Source organism: Vigna unguiculata, chromosome 3 (assembly GCF_037176805.1).
Source record: "Vigna unguiculata cultivar grain cowpea cultivar isolate G323 ecotype 2 chromosome 3, ASM3717680v1, whole genome shotgun sequence".
NCBI classification, from domain to species: domain Eukaryota; kingdom Viridiplantae; phylum Streptophyta; class Magnoliopsida; order Fabales; family Fabaceae; genus Vigna; species Vigna unguiculata.
The window spans coordinates 68,875,644-68,896,932 of NC_140794.1; the positions used below are offsets into that span (position 1 = coordinate 68,875,644).

Sequence of the window (21,289 nt, forward strand, 5' to 3'; positions counted from 1 at the left end):
TTGATGATCATGATTATGATTATGATGGGATGATCTGGTCCGTTGAAGGGTTCAATTGAGGAATATTTTAAGGCAAGGAGTTTAGGAGATGATCCAAGTGTTGGGTGGGTGAGGGATATCGGAATGTGAAGTCGATGGACCGCATGTGAACCTGCTCAACCTCCATTTTTAAACATATATACGTTTTTATAATTATCTTCTGCTATTCTACATAGTTAATAACAAAAGAAATACTAAATAATAATAATATTTATTAATGTTAATTAAAAAATAATGAAATTATAATTATAAAAATATATGTAAATAATTTTTACAATTTGGTTACATATAGTTTTTATTTATTTTATAAATAATTTTTATTTATTTAAGTTAAAGAAATGGTTGAATTAGTAAATAACTACCACTTGAAGGACAAAATTAAACAAAATTAATACTAAACAGATAATTTCTTTTATGTAATAACATAGATTATAAAATAAATATAAATAATTTTAATTTTTTTAGGTGATTTTATAATTAAAAATATTAAATTTAAAAAAAAGTCAAATTGAATTTTTTTTAAAAGAAATGATAAAATTCATAAAATAATTTTTTTAATTTAAAAAATATATTTAAATGATAAATTTGGAAAATAAATGTAAAACGCAAAAAAAAAATCTTTATATATATATATGATAACATCATCAAATGAATCATAATGCTTCATAAACTTTTCATTTACTTTATATAACTTTTTTCTTAATTTAAACAATATCATTTTTTACTAGTTGTCCCTTAATTTTCATATTTTTCCATATTCTCAAATCCAAATAAATAAATTTATGTAAATAAACTTGTCCTATGTGTATTATTTAAATTTGTTATGATTTTAAAGGAAAATTTCTATATTAACTAAGTACATGAGGATGGGTGATATTTTATTTTCTAAATTGGATATAAGGTGGAATAGATATGTTATATATATATATATATATATATATATATATATATATATATATATATATATATATATATATATATATATATATATATAATATCTTAAATACCTATACTTGATATTGGGGAGGAGAAAAAAAATTAGATATTATTTCGATATTAAATTTTTAATAATATTTTTTATGATTTTTATTTTTTGTAGAAAACTTATTTAGTTGATGTTTATAATATTAAAAAAGAGAGTAAAAATAGAAATACAAATATATTCATTTTTTGATGAAAATAATAATATAGATGAAAATGAGATATTGAAACTCATGCCAAATTCATCTTTATCATCTATTTCTTACATAATTTGATAAGTATATATCTTATGAAGGAGCTGATTGAATACATTTCTTTTAAATATATGATAACACCAATTCAATATTAAAGTGAATTTGTTTACCATTCTCAAATCAATTATACTCATCGACTTAATCTGATTGCTAACGAATTGACTAATATAAAAGTCGTGTAAGAGTATTCAATAAGTATTTAGATTGTATGTGTAGGGACTTATATGTAGTATGATTTAACAACAATGATTTGCATATGAGCAAGTATGTATCACTAACAATTGAAACAATTTGCAATAAAAGAAAAAAAGAGATCACACCATTAGAAGTTGTATGATTTAAGGTTTTGATATAATTCAATCCAAACAAAATAAGATATTTAATTTTGTCTACCTATGTGAGAATTGAAAATAAAGACAACTTATAAATAGATGAAGGACTTAACCTATATATACGAAGATAATCATTATTTTTAACTATTCTTCCAATTTCAAGTTTGTTAACATAATATCATCAAAGTCGATCATCATATTTGAGAGGTAATGTCCATTTTGTAATCTGAAACTCCTATCACAATTTTATCTTTAAAAAGCATCTTAAAAGGTAAATTACTCTTACTTCAACTCGTGAGTAATATAAAATTATTAGATGTACCAAAACAAACTCTCAATTAAGGTTAAGGGGAATAATAATTAATCTTCAAAACTACTTCTCCATTTTTCACAATTAAAAAAAAGATATATTTAAATTACCCTTAGCCTTAACTCTTAACTCTTAAATCTTACTTCAAATTATCTACTAAATTTTTTGTATTGTATTAGTGTAAATGATTTGCATTAGTGTAAATGTGTTGAATTATTTAATGATAAGTTGCATTATTTAATATTGCATGTGTTTGAGGCATAGGCATTGATTGGTGAAAATGCATGTGTTTAAGAAGGGAATGGAATTTAGTGGGAGGTGGGAAGATGAGATAAGAGCCACCGCTGCAGTTTAACCTAAAATGGTCCATACTCCTACGAGGGGACACCTACCCTAAAGTCCGATTCTATGTCCCCAACTTGTAAGGATAAATTCAATATTTTTGTCCCAAACATACTATTTTTCTGCTAATTCTTTTATTACTAATTCTCTTATTAAATCCAGATTCGATTAGGGTATCCTTTATGAAGATATAAATAAAGAATCAATTAAGGCTTAACTTTCCATGCACATCTTCTAAACATTTCATTCTTTACAAAGAAAGTGTATCACGCTATATTCACCCATTTTATTGATTAAGATTTTTTTTTGCTTGAAGCTGCCTCCAAATAAAGACAATGCTAAAGAGGAAGACGGTTACAGAACAGAGTTGTTAATTTATCAAATATAGTGCTTTTAAGTAAATAAAAAATAAAAAATAAAGATTAGTTCAGTTTTAATAGTTTCATTACGACCATAGTTTAGTTTTAAAACACTACACTTAAAAATAATTTAATCCAGAACAAAAAAAAAAAAGGTAAACTATTCTATAGGAGTTCAATTCAATTTAATATTAATTCAATTCAGTTTAGTTTTTCTCCTAACCCGTGAAAAAAATGAAGAAAACGTTACTTAAATAATCAGAAACGTTTAACTTGCCTCCATAGTCAAACACCAGCAGTGTTGTATTTTATTTTATTGAAATAAACGTAAATCATTTGAAGACTTGAATAGCAAAAAATGAATATTAATAATTACTTGGTGGATGGACTCACATGTAAACTTATCTACAATAGAAACCTCACCAAACAAATATTTGTTTTCAATCATATTTTGTATGTTGATTGATAAAGACTCGTAAAAATAATATAACTTAAATTTAATGTTAATTTAGATCTTGTAATTAAATTTAAGTTGATAGACAAAATAATATTAAAATTTTAAAATGAAGCTAATTAATTTTGAGAAATGAGATGGTGAATTGTGTGATTCCTTTACTTTATTATGTATTTTGTAGAATAATAATTCTTTACCATAGAGTCGTAATTTGCATATATTATTTTGTTAAATGTATGAAAGAAATCTTCAAAAATGTTTTTTTAAGGGAATTTTTTAATTTTGAAATAGATGGATTCGTATAACTTAATAATGAATTGAACTAAGCCACTTTCTTTCAGACTAAGAACAGATGAATTCATCTGAATCAGTGAGATTGATGGATTAGACAAATCGTGAGTTAAACGGTCTAATCTTATGTTTCGTATTCAATTTATTTTATAATCCTTAAATACACTATTATCTCACATTGCATCGCAGCTAATAATCTTATTTTATATTTCCAAATACCTATTTTTTTTAATCCTATTTTAGATAAAAATAATAATATGATGTAATGGTAACTATAAAGATTAAATATAAAATAAAATAAATAATGAATAGTATTTAAGATTTATATAAAATAAACAATAAATGAAGATAAAACATAAAGACCATAACGTAAATTTAATTTTATTATAATATTGAATTAACTTGAATCTATTAGATATTAATCGAATCAAACGTGTATATAAGTCACTATTATCTCTTTCTATAAGACACGTTTCAGTGTAAGATTTATTCAAATAATTTAAAATACGTTTTTTCAGAAAGAAATAAATTTAATTAAATGTGATAACTTTATATATTTTTAACTAAGTCTTTATTAAATTTTTTATTAGATATTTACAAATTTTATATTAAACAACAAAAATTCAATTAAAAAATATAAAATTTTTAAATAGTTAATAAAAATTCAATTAAAAATATTTTAATTTATTAAAAATGTAAAATTTAATTAAATGATAAATGATGTAAATATATAATACAGTAGTTCTATAATTTAAGATTACTTTTATTAAAATTCATATTATTTAATTTTAAAAATCTCGTTTCTTGGTGAAAAAAATGTTAAATATGTTTTTGTTCTTTAACTTTTAGTAAATTTTAGAATTAATTTATTTTGAAATTTTGGATTAATTTAGTTTTCATCTTTCGAAATATGTGAATTTAATCATTTTAATCAAATTTTGTTAGGTTTGCTTGATGTTTCGTACGCATATTAGTATCAAAGGATTGTATTTGAGTTGTTTATACTGTTTGACACATTTTTGTTCTAATGTTAAGTCAAATATTATTATGAAACGTGAAACGTGTTTTGAAATGTTAAATAAATTTAACAATATTTGATTAAAATGACTAAATTTACATATAAATTGGTTCAAAGTTTTAAAATGAATTAATTTTAAAATTCACTAAAAATTAAGGAACAAAAAATATATTTGATAAAAAATATAATAATAACCTTTTGACGTTTGTCGTTTTAGATGTAATGCTGATAAACTCAATCAAAATTTGATTATTAAATATAGACTTTAAAGTCTTAATTTTCTCAAGTTAATATTCTACTATTATGTCTTAATTCAGACTATGTTTGGACAAGAAAGGACTCAATTAAGATTTGAATTGTTGAGTCATGTTGAGTTTGATTTTTTACTAGAACATTTTTTATAGGATTTACTGGCAATTGACTATTATTAAGATTTTGATACCACTTAATATAAAATTTTGAGATTCAATATTCTAGTGATTTTTTTTTTTCTTGAAGTGAAAGTGTGAGATAAAAAGGAATTTGTTGGTTTATAGATGAGTCTATTGAATATGCAGTGGCAGTGATAATAAATAGTGATAAATGGGTCCATATAGTAATAATTGAGAGAAGATAAGAGAAGGTTGGTTGGAGGAGGAAGATGGAAAATGATAAGATGTGTGTGTATCACACTTTCTTTCTTTCATCATACTTTTCACTTCCCACTAATAATGCGCTAAGTAAATGCCATTTTTCTTTACAAAAACATAACAAATATTTTATAAATTAATTTAGCAACATGTAACATTTATGGAAGATTAATGTAAAACTGGCGAAAACACTCACGTGACGGCACTGTTGCACCTATGTATTTATATTTTTTAATTTTTATAAAAGTTTGAGTTAAAATTTTAAAAAAAATATATTTAATTTTTAAAATAGGTTAAATATAAAATTAGAAAAATAATATATATATAAGAGAAATTTTTAAAATAATTGGTTAAAGATGAAATAAGTTTTTAAAATAATAATTAAAAGATAAATTATTTATAAAATAATTAATTTTTAAAATAATTAAAAATAAAACTGAAATAATAACGAAATATAAAGAAAAAAAATATATCTCCTTATATATTATAAATATTATAAAAAAATTGGTTTTCCTTTTATTGTTATAATGAATTAATTAAATAGAGGAAAGATATGTTTAATCTTTTATCTTTTAAATATGTCCAATTGTCTCTGTTTACATTAGTGTGCTCAAATTTCATTTCTTAAAATAAAGTGACAATTTAATTTATTAGAGAAACGTTGGATTTTGATATAATGGATTAAGGTTATATGAACTTTTCGATCTTAGTCAATTATAACTTTTATAAGTTTTAACATTAGTGTTATCTATAAATTCAAATTTTCGCATAATATACTATATATAATAAGTTAAAATTCAAAGTATAAATTCAATTAGATATTAATACTTTAGGTAAGATGAGGAGTCATCCACCATGAGTCATAGGTGAATTGAATCCAACTTTTTCAACCATTGTAAAATTTATATTACTTCTTATTCAGTCACAGTCTCCTAGATCTCAAGGGTAAAATAGTGAAATTAATTGCAAACATTCAAAGTTTTCAATTTAATTCTATAATTTAACTAAATTAAATTAAAATCCATCTCCCATTTTAATTAGGTCTTGTAATTGAAATGCAATTCAAATTTTTATATGCAATCATTACTAATATATAATTTAGTTTATTGTGCATTTTCCAACACTAAAAATAAAAAGATCATTCAACCATTATATACATTATATGTTGGGGGAGAAGAAATTTAACCTTTGTCATTATTTATAAACTTTATTATTAACATAATTTTTAAGATAATACTTATCAAAATTAATAAATTAATCTCATATAAATTATTTTTAAGCATACACATAACCAATGAGTGGTGTTTGCAGATGAAATGATGCAAAAGAGACCTAGAAATTGGTAAATGGAAAACCCTAACCATGATTTTGAATGAATGAAGTGCATGTGATTCGACATTGATTAAGATAAGGCATGTGAATAAATGTGTGGTACTTATTTCAGTGTGTAGGGTGGTCGTGGAGAGGTTTAAACCTTACAACATGCATGGTACGTGCTACCATTTATTTTCAGTTGGAATTGATGTGAAATGTTTTTTGTCATCACTTTCTGTAAATTAATTTATCTACAACTAATTTTACTTTATAAAATAACATTTTTTTTCTCTTTTTTATAAATATATATACTGAAAATTTCATAACTTTAGCACGAACCGTAACAAAAAAAAGTTGTGACTTTTGTTTGAAAAAATGAATGGCAAGTTAAGATCCATAGTAAAATATTGACTATGTTTAGCAAACAAAAAAGTTATTTTAATAAATAGGCATAAACTTAAACGGAACTCCTCCTAAAAAGGAGTATTACCGCTTATTGTAATGCATACCCAAATTAAAGAACAGAGAACCATCAATTTTCTCTACTTGCCATGGGTACTAAAGAGACAAGCTAATCACTTTTAAAGATTTTATTTTTTAAATGTTCTTTTTGTCTATTTTTCTTAACCCTTTATAACTTTAAGACTTTTTTCTTTTAAATTAGAAACACGAAATATTTTAAAATGAATTATATAATCTAAAATATAAAAAATTATATTCTGAAATATATAATTTTAAATTGTATAATCTATAATATATTTATATTCTAAATTATACGATTTAGAATAATTTTTTATTTTATATTTTGAAATAAATAATTTAAGATATAAAAAATTATATTTTATAGCAGAAAGAAATGGCCCCATGTTAGTTAGTTTGGCAAACAAGGTTGTCGTTATTTATTGGTATTTCGAATGTCAGTCCAGAGAAAAAAAAAAAAAAAACTTTACCATTAAAAACTATTGATTACACTTTTTATTATGACTGAATAAAATTATGACTTGTAAAGATACATTTTCCAAATTAATATGTTTTAAGATTTTAAGATATAAAAATGAGGGAGAAAAAAATTAAGATTATTATTTTTTAAGTTTTTACTTTGAATTTTCTATTAAAAAAATTACTTTTTACTTTTTTTTTTTTAGATTGCCAAGATTTCTCAAAAAAACAAAGGCTCAAAACAAGTTTAGTCACATCTAATATTTGTCATATCAATAAAAAGAGGCCAAGCTTTAAAAATATAGGCCCAGATAAAAACAATTTTTTGTTTAGCCTGGCCTAAGACAATAAGGCTATGGTGTGCTGGAAGAAATGCCCTATTTAGTCGTTGGTAGTCACATCTTCAATAAGCATAGAAATTGTTTATTCCCCAAAATGTGCAAGCCCTCATTTGTAATCGTGATTAGTTGTATGATTACAATCAGATTGGACCTTCTCTTTTAATTAAATTATTATTGAATTTGTTATAATATTTACTTATGCTTGTTATAAAACCAATCAATTGTTTTTTTTTCTTTTTTGTATTATCAATTCTAGATGCAAAAGAAATGGAAGAGATATATATAACCTTTTAGTGAGCAAACTAGTGAAGGAAATAATATATCAGAGGCCAACAATAAGATATGATCCATTTTTTTAAGTATGTTACATAAACATTCTAGCTAATTGGATGTAATTTTTGAAATAAATAAATGTTGAAATACTAAACGTGTTGTCTTGAGAGTGGTTAGTTATTATTATTATTCTGTGGTACATTAATTAAGTTTATCAATTTCATAGTGATATGAACTTTTGGTTAGTTTTATAAACCTTTACTTTTTTTAATTACACATACCATATATGTAAGAAACATTAATAAAGTTATTTCAAATAATATTTAGATCAGGATGTTCGATGTTGTATAATGCATTTATTGAGCATTAAATTTCAGAACTTTGAACAATAATATTCCATAATTATTTTGTATGGACAGATTGTAATTTTTTATTTTTGATTAAGTTAAAAAGTCATCTCTTGGCCCATGCACCTAATATAAAAAATATGACCCGTTTTAAAATATAGATTAGGTTGGACCACTAAATTTGTTTAAGTATAATTTCCTCCTGCACCTCCATAACTTTCTTCTTCACTCCATAATTTTTTCTTATTTTGCCCTTTCCTGATTTTCAAGTCTGAAAAAAAAAGTTTCTCCATTTGCAATCCCAAAGTTATTTTTGACTTTCAGGTTCCACAATCCCAAAAACTTTAGGATTTCACAATCCGGAAATCAAAAAGTAACTTCTAAGTTACGCAATTTGGAAAGGGAGAAATATAATAAAAATTTGAGGTTGAAGGAAGAAACTACCTTGTTTGAGCCAGACCACCAGTTTGACAATCCCAGTTTTAATACCCTCGGTTATAAAAAAAATTTGTGAGAGAAAGATGTTTTAATCACTTTGTCAATGGGGGTAAAATAAAACATTCCCATAAATAGGTGATTGTAAAATTACCAAGCTTTCCCGTAACTGAATGTGTTTTATAATTTTCTTCAGGAATCATATTCTTATTCTTAATCTTAATAATCCCATTTCCATAAACAATTAATTGAAAAAAAAAAAGACTTTTTATTCCAAAAGCCACCTACTTTTCATCCTCATAATGCCGTGTAATAATATTTAGATTCCGAAAAAATCGAAAGAGAAACACAAGGCTGTGAAATATGGTTTAAGGGAAGATGAGAGTAACATAAACGTATAATGTTCTGATTATTTGAAAACAAAACTTTACTTTCTTTATCATGCACATTCTACTAGATTAACAGTGTGCACGTAAAATCGCTTGGTTTAAGCTATCATTAGAGATTTCACCTCCTTACATGCAACCATGTGTAATTGTATGTGTATCTTGATGGTTTCAGACGTGTAATAGTTCAATATATTTCAGATGACTTTATGAATAATGCATCAAGTTAGGATGCAATTGAAATAAAGCGACTAACGTGACTTAGAGGCACCTTGAAGAGACTTTTCGAAGTCCTCCAGCTGACAAATAAAACCCTGATTGGGACGTGCTTCTGGTCGTATACTTCTTACATGTTGCAGAGCTTCAAAAAAACTCATTCCACGAGTCCTCATCAGATATGCAACAACTATAGTCACACTGCAAGGTGTAACATTATTAGCAGCAACTTTCACCGGTTCATCGTCAATAACCAAAACAACAACAAATATACCAAGATCTTTTTTTTAAGAAGTTCAGATTTCGGCATTAAAATGCAAACAAGAGTTTCATGCAGAACTGAAGTTACGGAAGGAGATAATTCACCACTCTTAGAAATTTAAGCTACATCCTTAATTCTATATTTTAAGTATGTTAACAAACTTAAGCTTTAACTTAGTTTCTTAAATGTTTAAAAATTTGACAGCACTTCAACATCGAAGCAAGAAATAATGATTTGATAGTCAACAACCTTGAAGCCAGAAAAATAATGATTTGATTCAACTCATGCCACACGAACCTTTATTATTCTTTAAAAATTTCAATACATGCAACTGGAAACATCCATACAAAAATAGATTCCAGAAAAAAAAAAATGAACAATGAAGCAGAGAAAACAACAAAAGGATACCAATAATAGTCAAGGATACAACAGATTTACAGTTTTCAATATGAAAACCATTTCACATTTAGCACAACAGTCGAAAACTTAAGTCCAACACACCATCACAAATATGATAACTATACTTGTTCAAAATTTTGTTACAATAGGTTTCAAGAAATACTGTCATATATAACAAGATATGTAAAGATATTTTACAAGGAAAATGAACATTGGTATCGTGCCCAATCCAATCTTTGTAACAAAATTGTAAGGCAAACAGATATTTACCAGACTTTTCAAGTAAAACTTGTTACTTAGACTCATGTGCAACCGATTTTCTATGTTATCATCACTATATGAAAAGGAGTGAGCCCTGGTGCAACCTTAAAGTAAGATTTGCCGCCTTGTGACCTAGTGATGACAGGTTCAAATCCTAGAAATGGCTTCTCCACTCGTGGGATTTAAGGCCGTGTCTACCCTCTCCATCGCCCTTCCAAAGACCTAACTGGTTAAGAGCCTTGTGCATTGGGTGCCACCTTCTATTACAGTGGGTATCGGAGCCAGCATCCGAAGGCCAATGGGTAATGAAATATATGTTGGGTCTATTAGAGATAGTTTTACATAGTTAAACAGTTAAAATAACTGTTGCTGCTGTTACTCGTAAGTCTGTTTTCTGTTAGAGGAAGTATCCTCCTCTTTTCTTTATTACTTAGCTCTATACAGCTAAGTCCTTGTACTTTTCAATGGTTGACTTGATCAATCAAAACATGAGAAATGTTGTGCAGTTTACACCCTGTTCCTATAAACACTAATAGGGTCTAGTTTTTTTTTTTCTCGTGAAACAGTGTTCCGCATAATTTAAACCAGAAATAAAAATGCACGAAATTATCAAGAACAGGAAGTGATCGCACGTAAACAAGGGAGAAAGGAATAGAAGCTACCTTCTTGATCTTCCAGCGAAACAGTGAACCAAAACACCTCCACCGAGTCTTTTGGCTTCATCAATAAAATCAAAACACTCATTGAAGTATTTTTTTAAGTCTTCATCGTCTTTGTCAACAACTGCCTCAATTTTCCCACAAAATCATACATTCAGTATGGACACGGTACTAGATAGTAACCCTACATACTTTGACCGCAACAGCATACAAAACATTGCAGAGCCAAAGCATGCACTTTCAGAATAGCAAACAAACACAATTGTTATCATAAAGCACACAGAGTAATCCCATTTATCGTGACTTTTGAATTCAATTATAAGTCGTGAAACCCCTTTCAATGGCAAAAAATCCCAATCAGATAACCCTACATCAATGCTAAAATCCGTTCATCGATCACCAGTCACAAACATTTGTAGATCGATGTGAAATGCGAAACAAAGTTTGATTCAAAGAAAATAAGCATACCGTTTATAATTTTATAGACGAAGTCATCAGGATGTGCAGGTGGTATTCTACCAGCCACAGTCAAAATGTGAGTAATATTATGTTCTTTCAAAGCAGCCTTGTTAACTGCAGTGCCAATCGAACCCAAATACAGACCCTGCATTCATAACACACAGCAATAACAGAATAACAGCCTTAACACAAACAGAACACACTCAAACGAAGTCCTAATGAAATTAGAATTGTACCTCGTCGATTTTGAAAGGAATTTTGTCCTTTTTGTAGGCTTGAAATAAATGCCAAACCCGTGCAATTACTTCTATTTGCCCATTCATGCATTTGTCAAATTGTTCTATAGCCTCTGAGGAGGTCATTCTTGATCCCCTTTAAAACAATAAACGTCAATTCAATATTTACATGAATCGTTGATCATCAATAAATAAACAGGTAACGAAAATCGAACACGGAACAGAAACTGATTGCAGAATATTCTGGTAAAAAGGTTACGATTAGAGCGGAAGGATGTGAATGCGATATAGTGTTTTGCGAGGAAGGAGAAGAACTAACCAACGAAGCGTCGAAATTGATTGCTGTGAACTATTTGTCTTGTGAAGCACAAACAAACTTATTGTTTTCTTCCCTTTTTCTTCATCTTCAAAATCCTTCTAATAAAGTAATACTTTATTTATTTATTTTTAACTCGTGACTTCTACCTCCTATCCTATTTATAGTTTACTAGTGTAAACACAGGCGCGATAGTGCCTGCGTGTACGCATTTTTTGAATTATATTTATAATTGATGATATTGTAATGTTATTAAGTTAATGAACAAAATAAAAGTATATTTATAAAAATTAAAGTGAAATATATGGAGAAAATATGAAAAAAATAATTGTTGATGAATAGTATGAGAAAAAAGAAAAAGGAGATAAATAAATAGTTTTATAAAAACTTGTAAAATTAACCATTAATTTTTAAAAATTTAATAAATAATTAAATTGTAAAGGGTAAAATTGGAATTATGAAATGTGGACACAAAAGAGGGAATCCCCTTTATATATAGTTATAGATTATTCCTCCTGCGAGTGAGAGATAGATAGGTATAGAACTATAGTGATTATGAATTTTGAATAGGAATTTGTTCTATTACAAAATATTTTAAGCTACAATAAAAATTAATCTTAATTTATTAAATCTAACATGAAATCACCCAAATTTGTACTATACATGCATGAGAACTTGACGAATGGAGCTTTTAGTAACAATCATATGGTTAACTTGTCATATCTTGTAATCACTTTTCAAAGAAAAAAAAAACCAACTGCTTCCTAACTTAAAACATTGTAAAAACTTTTTCACATAAATTTTCTCTGTTTTATTTCTAAATTTATATACAAACGAGTTTTAGCCCTAACTTATAAAATATCTTATTTAAAGACCACGTGAATGAACTATACAACAAAATGGTTATTTTTATCGCCTTGAAAATATTTATTTTACATAATTATTTAAAATATATTTATATACTTTTAATATATAATTGAATTGTGATATTAATTAATTGTATTGTTTATTTTCTTTAAAGCACATTTTTATGTACGCCGAGGAGGAGATAAATGAGCTTAAATTAATCAGAATATAAATATTAAATTGAAAAAGTCGATACCAAATCAGGATCAGGAATGAAGTTGTTTAGTAAAAAAAAAAAAATTGAATGAAAAAACGAGTCAATATAACTCGTTTTGAAGCAGCCTGTCAGTGATCTATAACATACGGGACAAATCGGAGTGGTGTGTCAAACAAAAATAGAAGAATAATGATAATTCACCCCTACAGATGGGCCAAAGGATTGGTCGGTCATTTTTTTTTTTAATTTTTTTATTGTTTTTTACTTTTAAAAATTATATATATATATATATATATATATATATATAAATGAATATTAAAAATATATTTAATCATATAAATTATTTTTTAATATTTTAATTGATTTGTTAATGTTTTTAATCAGATAAATTAAATTAATTATTAAATGTTAAATTACTTTATTACAAATTGTTACTTAATTTATAAAAGTTAATGATTTAAATTATAATATTATTATATATTTACATCTTTAGGTTAAACCAAAACATACTAACAAGTTGAAATCTTCAACTCGACCGATCTCTTTTAACATTGATAAATATCTTTTAGTATTGATTGATATACTAGTCCGTTGAACTCAATCCATTTTATCTTACTTAAAAAAAATATTATTTAACATGTGAAAGAAGTAAAAAGAAAAAAACTTTACTGTTAATAAAAAGGACTAGTTACATAAAATATTTTAATGAAACTAATAATATTACTGATATTTTGGAAATAATGTCAATTAGAAGACTTTAATAAATTTATTTATGAAATATTTAAATTTTTATGATCTATCAAATATTTAAAAATCATATTTTTAATTACATTTTTACTGTTTTATTTTTTTTGTATATCAGTTTAGTAACAAAAAATAATTAGTTACTATGGTGATCAATTTAGATACTAATTTATAAACTAAAAATTATTGGTAACTAAACTAGTTTCAAAAATTTATAATTGATTTATAAATTTGTAACTAAAATAATTTCTATTATATATTAGAGAAAAACTAATATATGTTAAATATGTATAGATCCATGTGATTCACGCTCCATGTAACACAAACAATGTCATCTTATCAATCTAAACGTCAAGAAAAAGGAGAAAATTAAATACAATTTAGCAAAATAAGGACTAATAAATGCTAAAAAAGAAAATGATTAAATTAAACAAAATAGTAATTAAACATTTAAAAAAATAACTTTTTTTTAAAATTAAAATAATAAATTTAAAATTTGGGAGACTGAAACAATCGATTACTAAAATAAAATTTGACAAAATTTGGAGCAATTTAGAAGGTATTTTAGCCAAAAAAAAGTATTTATTTTTGTATAATATTTGACCAGAAATGGTTTGAACGAAAAGCTAAAATATATTTTTAAACAGTTGTAAAATACTATAAGCACAGTTGTTAAAGAAAAAAAAAAAAAAACTCGTAAACGAATGAAAAGTAGCATTATTTTACACACTATAACATGTGTATTGTCGTCCATATCACGCTTTACACATGGTTACACGCCCATGCCTACTTGCTAATTATTTAATATATATTAGGTTTAATTAATCTCAAGGTACCCAGTTTGGTACTAAAGTATCAAATTGGTATCCGTTTTTAAAAAAGTGTCAATTGCATCCTAACTTTTGAAAATTGTTTCAATTAGGTCCTTTTCAGACAGAGTTGACTAACGCCGTTAATCAACGTGCCACGTGTCAATCTGTGGTTTTTTTGATTTTTTTTTTTAAAATTTTTTTTTTTTTTAATTTTAATTTTTTTTTAAAAAAAAATTAAAAATGCCACGTGTCAAGTCCCTGTGTGTGATACGTGGCATTGTCAGTGCCACGTGGCATTGTCACTATTAGATGTCATTGTGTTGATTTCGATTTGGTCCCCACATATGTTTTTTTGTTTCAATTTAGTACCTAAGTATGTGTATCTGATTCAATTTTGTCCCAATTTTTTTTTAATAATTAAAATATTTTTGTAATCCATTTTTTATAAGATTAAAAATAATTAAGTATAAATATTTTTACAAAATTAAGTACTAATATTTATAATGTTTCTCTCAATTTCAGACCAAATTTATTATTTGTATGAATGTTATGCTATTTATAAGTACTAAAATGACTTTTACCACTAAATTTTAATATAAATATCAAATACTTAATTTTTTTTAAACTTTTATACTTAATTACTTTTAATTTTATTAAAAAATATTTTAATTATTAAAAATTATTAGGTCAAAATTGAATCAAATACACATAAGTAGGTACTAAATTGAAACAAAAAAACATAAATGGAGACTAAATCGAAATCATCACAATGGCAGGCATCTGATAGTGACACTGACACATGGCATTACAATGCCACGTGGCACTGACAATGCCACGTGTCACACACAGGGACTTGACATGTGGCATTTTTATTTTTTTTTTAAAATAAAAAAAAAATTAAAAAAATTTAAAAAAAATTAAAATTGTTTTTAAAAAAAATCAAAAAAACCACAGATTGACACGTGGCACGTTGACTAACGGCGTTAGTCAACTCTGTCTGAAAGGGACCTAATTGAAACAATTTTCAAAAATTGGGATGCAATTGACACTTTTTTAAAAGGGGGTACCAATTTGACACCCTAGTACCAATCAAAAATTGGGTACCTTACTATTAATTAAACCTATATATTATTATAAATCAAACAATCTCGGCTTTCGTATTTTACATTGAATTCAATAATTATCTCTGGATCTTATTACATTACAAACTTCGGACATGCGTTCCAGTTAAAATGACGAGGGAAATCAATGAAGAAATAAAGAAGAAAAACGAAAAATCCAGTACTTATATCAATCACCAACAGAATTCGATTAATCTAGTTAAAATAAAATAGAATTAAATTAAAAAAATTAAACTAACTTGAATTCAAAATAATTAATTCTTCCATTTTATAGACTACTGGTCAAGTTAAAAAGTCAAGATGTAGTATTGAAAGAGTAACTGGATCCTTTTAACCTATCAAATATGTTGAAGTTTGTGTTGTAAGGTATGGCACTATCTTTTTCGTTGTAAGCTAAAGACTCAGAATAAAAATTCATATCCAGAGACAACAACTTTGAATGGTTTAGAATATAATAATTTTCACGAGTAATGAACATGTAAAGATACAATTATACGTTGATATACTCACATGTCCAGAAAATTGATTAATAATGAAGAGTAGATCTTAGAGCACTTGGATCTGCTATATAACTAAGAGACCCCAAAGGAGTAACTCAGAGCTCTTTCACAATGGCTACTCGGTGTGGCATAATCCATTTGTTCATCTTCTCCATAGCTCTGCTTTCACTGGGTTCTTCGTCATTCGCAGTGAATGCACCATCTAATAAACCCCGTTCCTTTATCCTCCCCATCGAGAAAGACCAAAAAACCCTTCAGTACTCAACTTCAGTGGAGATGGGAACCCCTGCGGTCACACTAGATCTAGTGATTGACATAAGAGAACGTTTCTTATGGTTCGAGTGTGGCAGCGACTACAACTCCTCAACCTACCGCCCCGTCCGATGTGGGACCAAGAACTGCATCCAAGCCAAAGGCACCGATTGCATCTCATGCCTCAACCACCCTCTCAAAACGGGTTGCACCAACAACACCTGCGGGGTTCAACCATTCAACCCCTTCGGCGCCTTCTACGTCAGCGGCGATGTGGGACAAGACACCCTCTCCTCCGCGCACTCCACAACCCGTGCCAGAACACCCTCCAATTTGCACGTCCCAGCCTTCATCTCTTCCTGCGTCTACCCAGATAAGTTTGGGGTCGAGGGCTTTCTCCTGGGCCTGGCCCGCGGCAAGAAAGGACTGTTGGGCCTTGCCAACACTGCTGTTTCACTACCAGCCCAACTCGCAACCAAATACCACCTTCAACGCAAGTTTGCGCTCTGTTTACCTTCCTCTTCAAAATTTAACAAACTCGGGGATCTCTTTGTTGGTGGCGGTCCTTACTATCTGCCACCTCACGATGCTTCCAAGTTTCTAACTTACACCCCCCTCGTTACCAACCCCCATAGCACAGGCCCCATCTTTGACGACGATCCTTCCTCGGAGTACTTCATCGACGTTAAGTCAATCAAAGTTGACGGCAAAACGGTCAACGTTAACACCTCTCTGTTGTCTATTGACGAACTGGGAAACGGCGGCACAAAACTCAGCACCGTTATTCCTTACACCACGTTGCACAGCTCGATCTACCGGCCTCTGGTGAATGCTTTCGTGAAGAAAGCGGCGGTTAGGAAAATGAAGAGAGTGTCTTCGGTGGCGCCGTTTGGGGCGTGCTTCAGTTCAAGAACGGTTGGAGCGAATGTGCCGGCGATAGATCTGGTCCTTGGAGGTGGGGTTGAGTGGAGAATCTATGGGTCGAATTCAATGGTGAAGGTTAACAAAAAGGTGCAATGCCTTGGGTTTGTGGATGGGGGTTTGGAAGGAAGTCCCATAGCAACTTCGATTGTTATTGGAGGGTATCAGATGGAGGATAATCTTGTGGAGTTTGATCTGGCTTCTTCAAAACTTGGTTTTAGCTCCTCCCTTTTACTCCACAATGCTACCTGTTCCCATTTCAGAGTCGTTTGAGTTTTCGTTCATTTGCCGTTGTAATCGTATTTATCACGTGCTGTATTTACTCGAAGTCATTCACATTTTGAATTTGGGTCCCTATATCTTGTTAACGTTAAAATTCAATAACAGATAACAACTCGGTTATTATTTAATACTATATATTTTATAGGCTAAAATTTTATTTTATTCCTTTTATCCTTATACAAAATTTAATTAAATCCTTAATTTTTATTTGATTAAATTAATTTTTTTATTTTTTGAAAATGATTTATTTAGATTTTTTTATTAGATTGATATTAATTTTTTAAATTTTTATTAAAATTTATACATCAAATTATTCTATTTAAAAAAATCTAAATATTTAAGTTATTTTTATTTCAACAACTTCTAATTTGTCACCGGAAAGCATAGAGATAAATTTCCATTATTACAAAACTTCAAATACTAGTGTATGGATATTAGGTGAAATAGATGGTTACACATATCACTTTCTTTTCCTCTAATTATTTACTATTTGTAAACATAATCTATCAATGCAAAAATTGTACCCATATAACAACTTGTCTATAAATGGTTGGTAAGAACAATTTAATTCAATTTGTTTTGAACATTGAAATATAATGTGAGGTAGAACACGTAAGGTTGAATCACATGGGTTATTTTACCAACATACGTAGAAGAGTATAAAAAGGAATTGGTATTAGAATATGGCAATTAATGTGAAGTGAAGTTAGTTTGTTTTAGTCTTGATCCAATGAACACTGCATTGTGAATAAGAAAAATACAAAGAACATTAAATAAATCGACGGTGTTACTTAATGAGTAAGACGGTAGGAGGAAGTAAATTAATAGTTTTTGGGTTTTTTATTCATTTAGTATTTCTTTTATACCCCATTTTTGTTTTGTTTGGATCACAAGTCAGGGACACTTGTAATTTCGATGCAACCCACCTGCGTTTTGCTTTCTATAAAAGTCAAGGATGCATACCAATTTGCAATAACAAAATTATTTTATTAATTATATATATATATATTTACAAATTCAGAAAATAAAAATAAAATTAATTTAAATATTTAGACAAAGTGATTTTACATATAAATTGTTGTATTTAAATTTAATTTTTTATTTTATTTTATTTTGAAGAGGAATAACATTACTGCACCTTTTTAAAATTGGAAATTGATTTAGACAAAATTTAAAATATAGAAATTGAAGTTAATATAAAACACTCTTAGGTAGACACTTACAAGTGCAATTAAGATTGTCACGCGATATTAATATTATCACATGACACTGTATGACTTGACATGTAAAAAAAATAATTAAAAAATCTATATAATAAAAAAGTTTAAAATACTAAAAATACTATGAACTGACATATAATATTTATAAAAATGATATTAACATCAATTTAATAAAAAAATATCTAATTGAATTCTTTTAACAAAATTTGAGATTTAATTAAAAAAAACAAATAAATAATTGAAACGAAAAATTAAGACCAAATAATTATTTTAACCTAATAACATATAAAAATATTAAAAACACGCATTGTTGTGTCAAATTAAAAATGATTAAATGAGTTAATATATTTTGATAGTATTGTATAAAAAAGTTAATTAAAAGATAATTCTATTTTGTAATGATAAATAGAAATATCAAAACACAAACTCATTTCTTAATAAATAGATTATATCCTCAAATCACGTCATTTCCTATTATCACATTCCATTATAAGTTAAGTAAGAAAATATAATTTTAAAAGAGTATGTATTAATATGGAAAGTCAAACTACTTTGTCTCTAATATCATTATGAAATTGTGTACTTCAAATTTTTTGTTTGTCATAATTAAGACGATAAATTCTTACATCTATATAATAGTTTTTTCATTAAAGATTTAAATTTAAGCTTAGTCCTAACACCCATCTTAGTTGGAGGCAACCTACATCATCGTTGGTAATGGGTACAACGCACCTATGACATCATAAAAAAATGTTTGATTATCATTTAAATAGTCATCCATATGTGGGGCACAATCTACTCTGTCTCACCGCTGTTTTCGTTATTCCCTTCTCACATTCAAATTCACTTGTTCTCTTTAATTGCAAATTAATATTTTCCTCATTTACATAGTTATCATCAAACAATTCACTCCACAATTTGAAGGATCCAGTGATTTCTACGAAACTTTGCAACCTTGTGTTTTCTACAAAAACAAAAGCCTATAATTAATCATCAAATTAGATATTTTAGAGTAATTAACTTCCGTTAACAAGTAACAATAAAAAGATATATAAAAATCGTTTGAAATTTAAATGTGAGTCTAACTTTTATATTGAGTAAAAATAAGAAAATTAAATACCGTATAAAGATGAAAACTCATCAACCAATCGCTTTAAGATTTTGGGTTGAGAGTGGTGTTAATTCATTATATGTGGGTTGGACTCATATCTTTGGTGTTAAATCTTTTCGGTGATCTTCTCTTGAAAAACCTAATAGTGGTATCAGAGTCAAATGTTTGTGTGGTGACTGGCTTAGACGAAATCATGTATCGAACTCGGTAGTTAGCTCGAATGGAAAGCACCAATGTGAAATAAACCATTTTGGATTGAGAGTGATGTCAATCTCTTATATGTAAATTGGACACATATCTCATTGGTGTTAAATATTTCCGATAATCTTTTCTCGAAATACCCAACAGAAACTAACCCTAATATTTGTTTCTCAAGAATAATTGTTAGAAGTCTCGCATCGATTAGAAATAAGACAATTTCATAATATATAAGTGAGATGCAAATCTCACCTTACAAGTTAATTTTTTAGGGTTGAGTTAGACTTAAACTTCCTTTCTAACATTATAGTGAGATTTCTCGAACATTATGTTTCACTCGATATCTCATTTTGAGTTAATCTTTTATAGGTAGATTGAACTCATGTGTCATTGGTGTTAACTCTTTGGATTGATCATCTCTCAAAAAATCCAAGAGAAACCAACCCTAATATTTGTTTTCCATCAATAATTAAGTTTTTTCGGCAAGAGCCATCCCAAAGTAGATATTTTATCATAATTAACACTTCATGTTATCTATTTTTGTATGATTTTACCAAAAGCATGTATCACTTTCATTGATTAGGGGTAATTAATTGAGGAGGAAGCAAAGAGGAAAGAATATATGTGGTTGTTGATCTCCTTCAGGAGATGATTTGGGACGCGGCTGCTTGTAACTAGAAAAAGTTTAGACGTTAACTTCTAATGCGTTTGTATGGATCATATTCACCCAAACACAAACAACGCTGTACAACACACTCACTTTTGTTAAACTATCGCAAATATCGTATAACGGACAGGGATTTCTGACTAAGCACAAGCCTCATAATAAAACTCACGTGCATATGTAAATAAATTTCTCATATCATTAGATAAACATTATCATGCAAAGTATAGTTGTTGAATTTTGAATCTGTTAAATCAAGTGATTAATGTACATAATTAAGTAATTAAATTGTTGGACAAAATGAGTAAGATAACTATAATTAATATATACGTACATAATTAGTCTTTTAAAAACACTAGTTTGCAGATTTTCAAAACTATTTTTGAGGTTTTAATAAATTTTTTTGTAATATTAATTTCAATTGGGTATTTTTCATAATAACTTAAGTTTCAAATAGTTTATAACCTTTATAATATCTCAAAGAAAATCAAACTAATACAAATAAACTTTCAATAAATTTAAAATCAAATTTTATATAAATTGAGTCTT

General features: G+C 27.3%; 1 protein-coding gene and 1 pseudogene across 3 annotated transcripts; one reads left to right on the forward strand and one right to left on the reverse strand.

Annotated features, from left to right (window-relative positions):
* Positions 1 to 9,043: 9,043 nt before the first annotated feature.
* DSPTP1 (dual specificity protein phosphatase 1) lies at positions 9,044 to 11,988 on the reverse strand. Of its 2 annotated transcripts, none has more exons than XM_028061682.2 (5): positions 11,856 to 11,988; positions 11,537 to 11,672; positions 11,310 to 11,445; positions 10,845 to 10,965; positions 9,044 to 9,461 (listed from the first exon to the last, which is right to left on the reverse strand). In XM_028061682.2, exons 2-5 carry the CDS (start codon positions 11,660 to 11,662, stop codon positions 9,296 to 9,298), a joined length of 549 nt encoding a protein of 182 aa, XP_027917483.1. In that variant the 5' UTR covers positions 11,663 to 11,672; positions 11,856 to 11,988; the 3' UTR covers positions 9,044 to 9,295. The 2 variants fall into 2 exon arrangements, with proteins under 2 accessions (XP_027917483.1, XP_027917484.1); XM_028061683.2 differs by having other exon boundaries at positions 11,796 to 11,913.
* Positions 11,989 to 16,053: 4,065 nt separating this feature from the next.
* LOC114175959 (putative aspartic proteinase GIP2 pseudogene) lies at positions 16,054 to 17,675 on the forward strand (annotated as a pseudogene). Its single transcript, XR_014993459.1, has one exon. The product of XR_014993459.1 is annotated as a putative aspartic proteinase GIP2 pseudogene (transcript).
* The last annotated feature ends 3,614 nt before the right edge of the window (positions 17,676 to 21,289 follow it).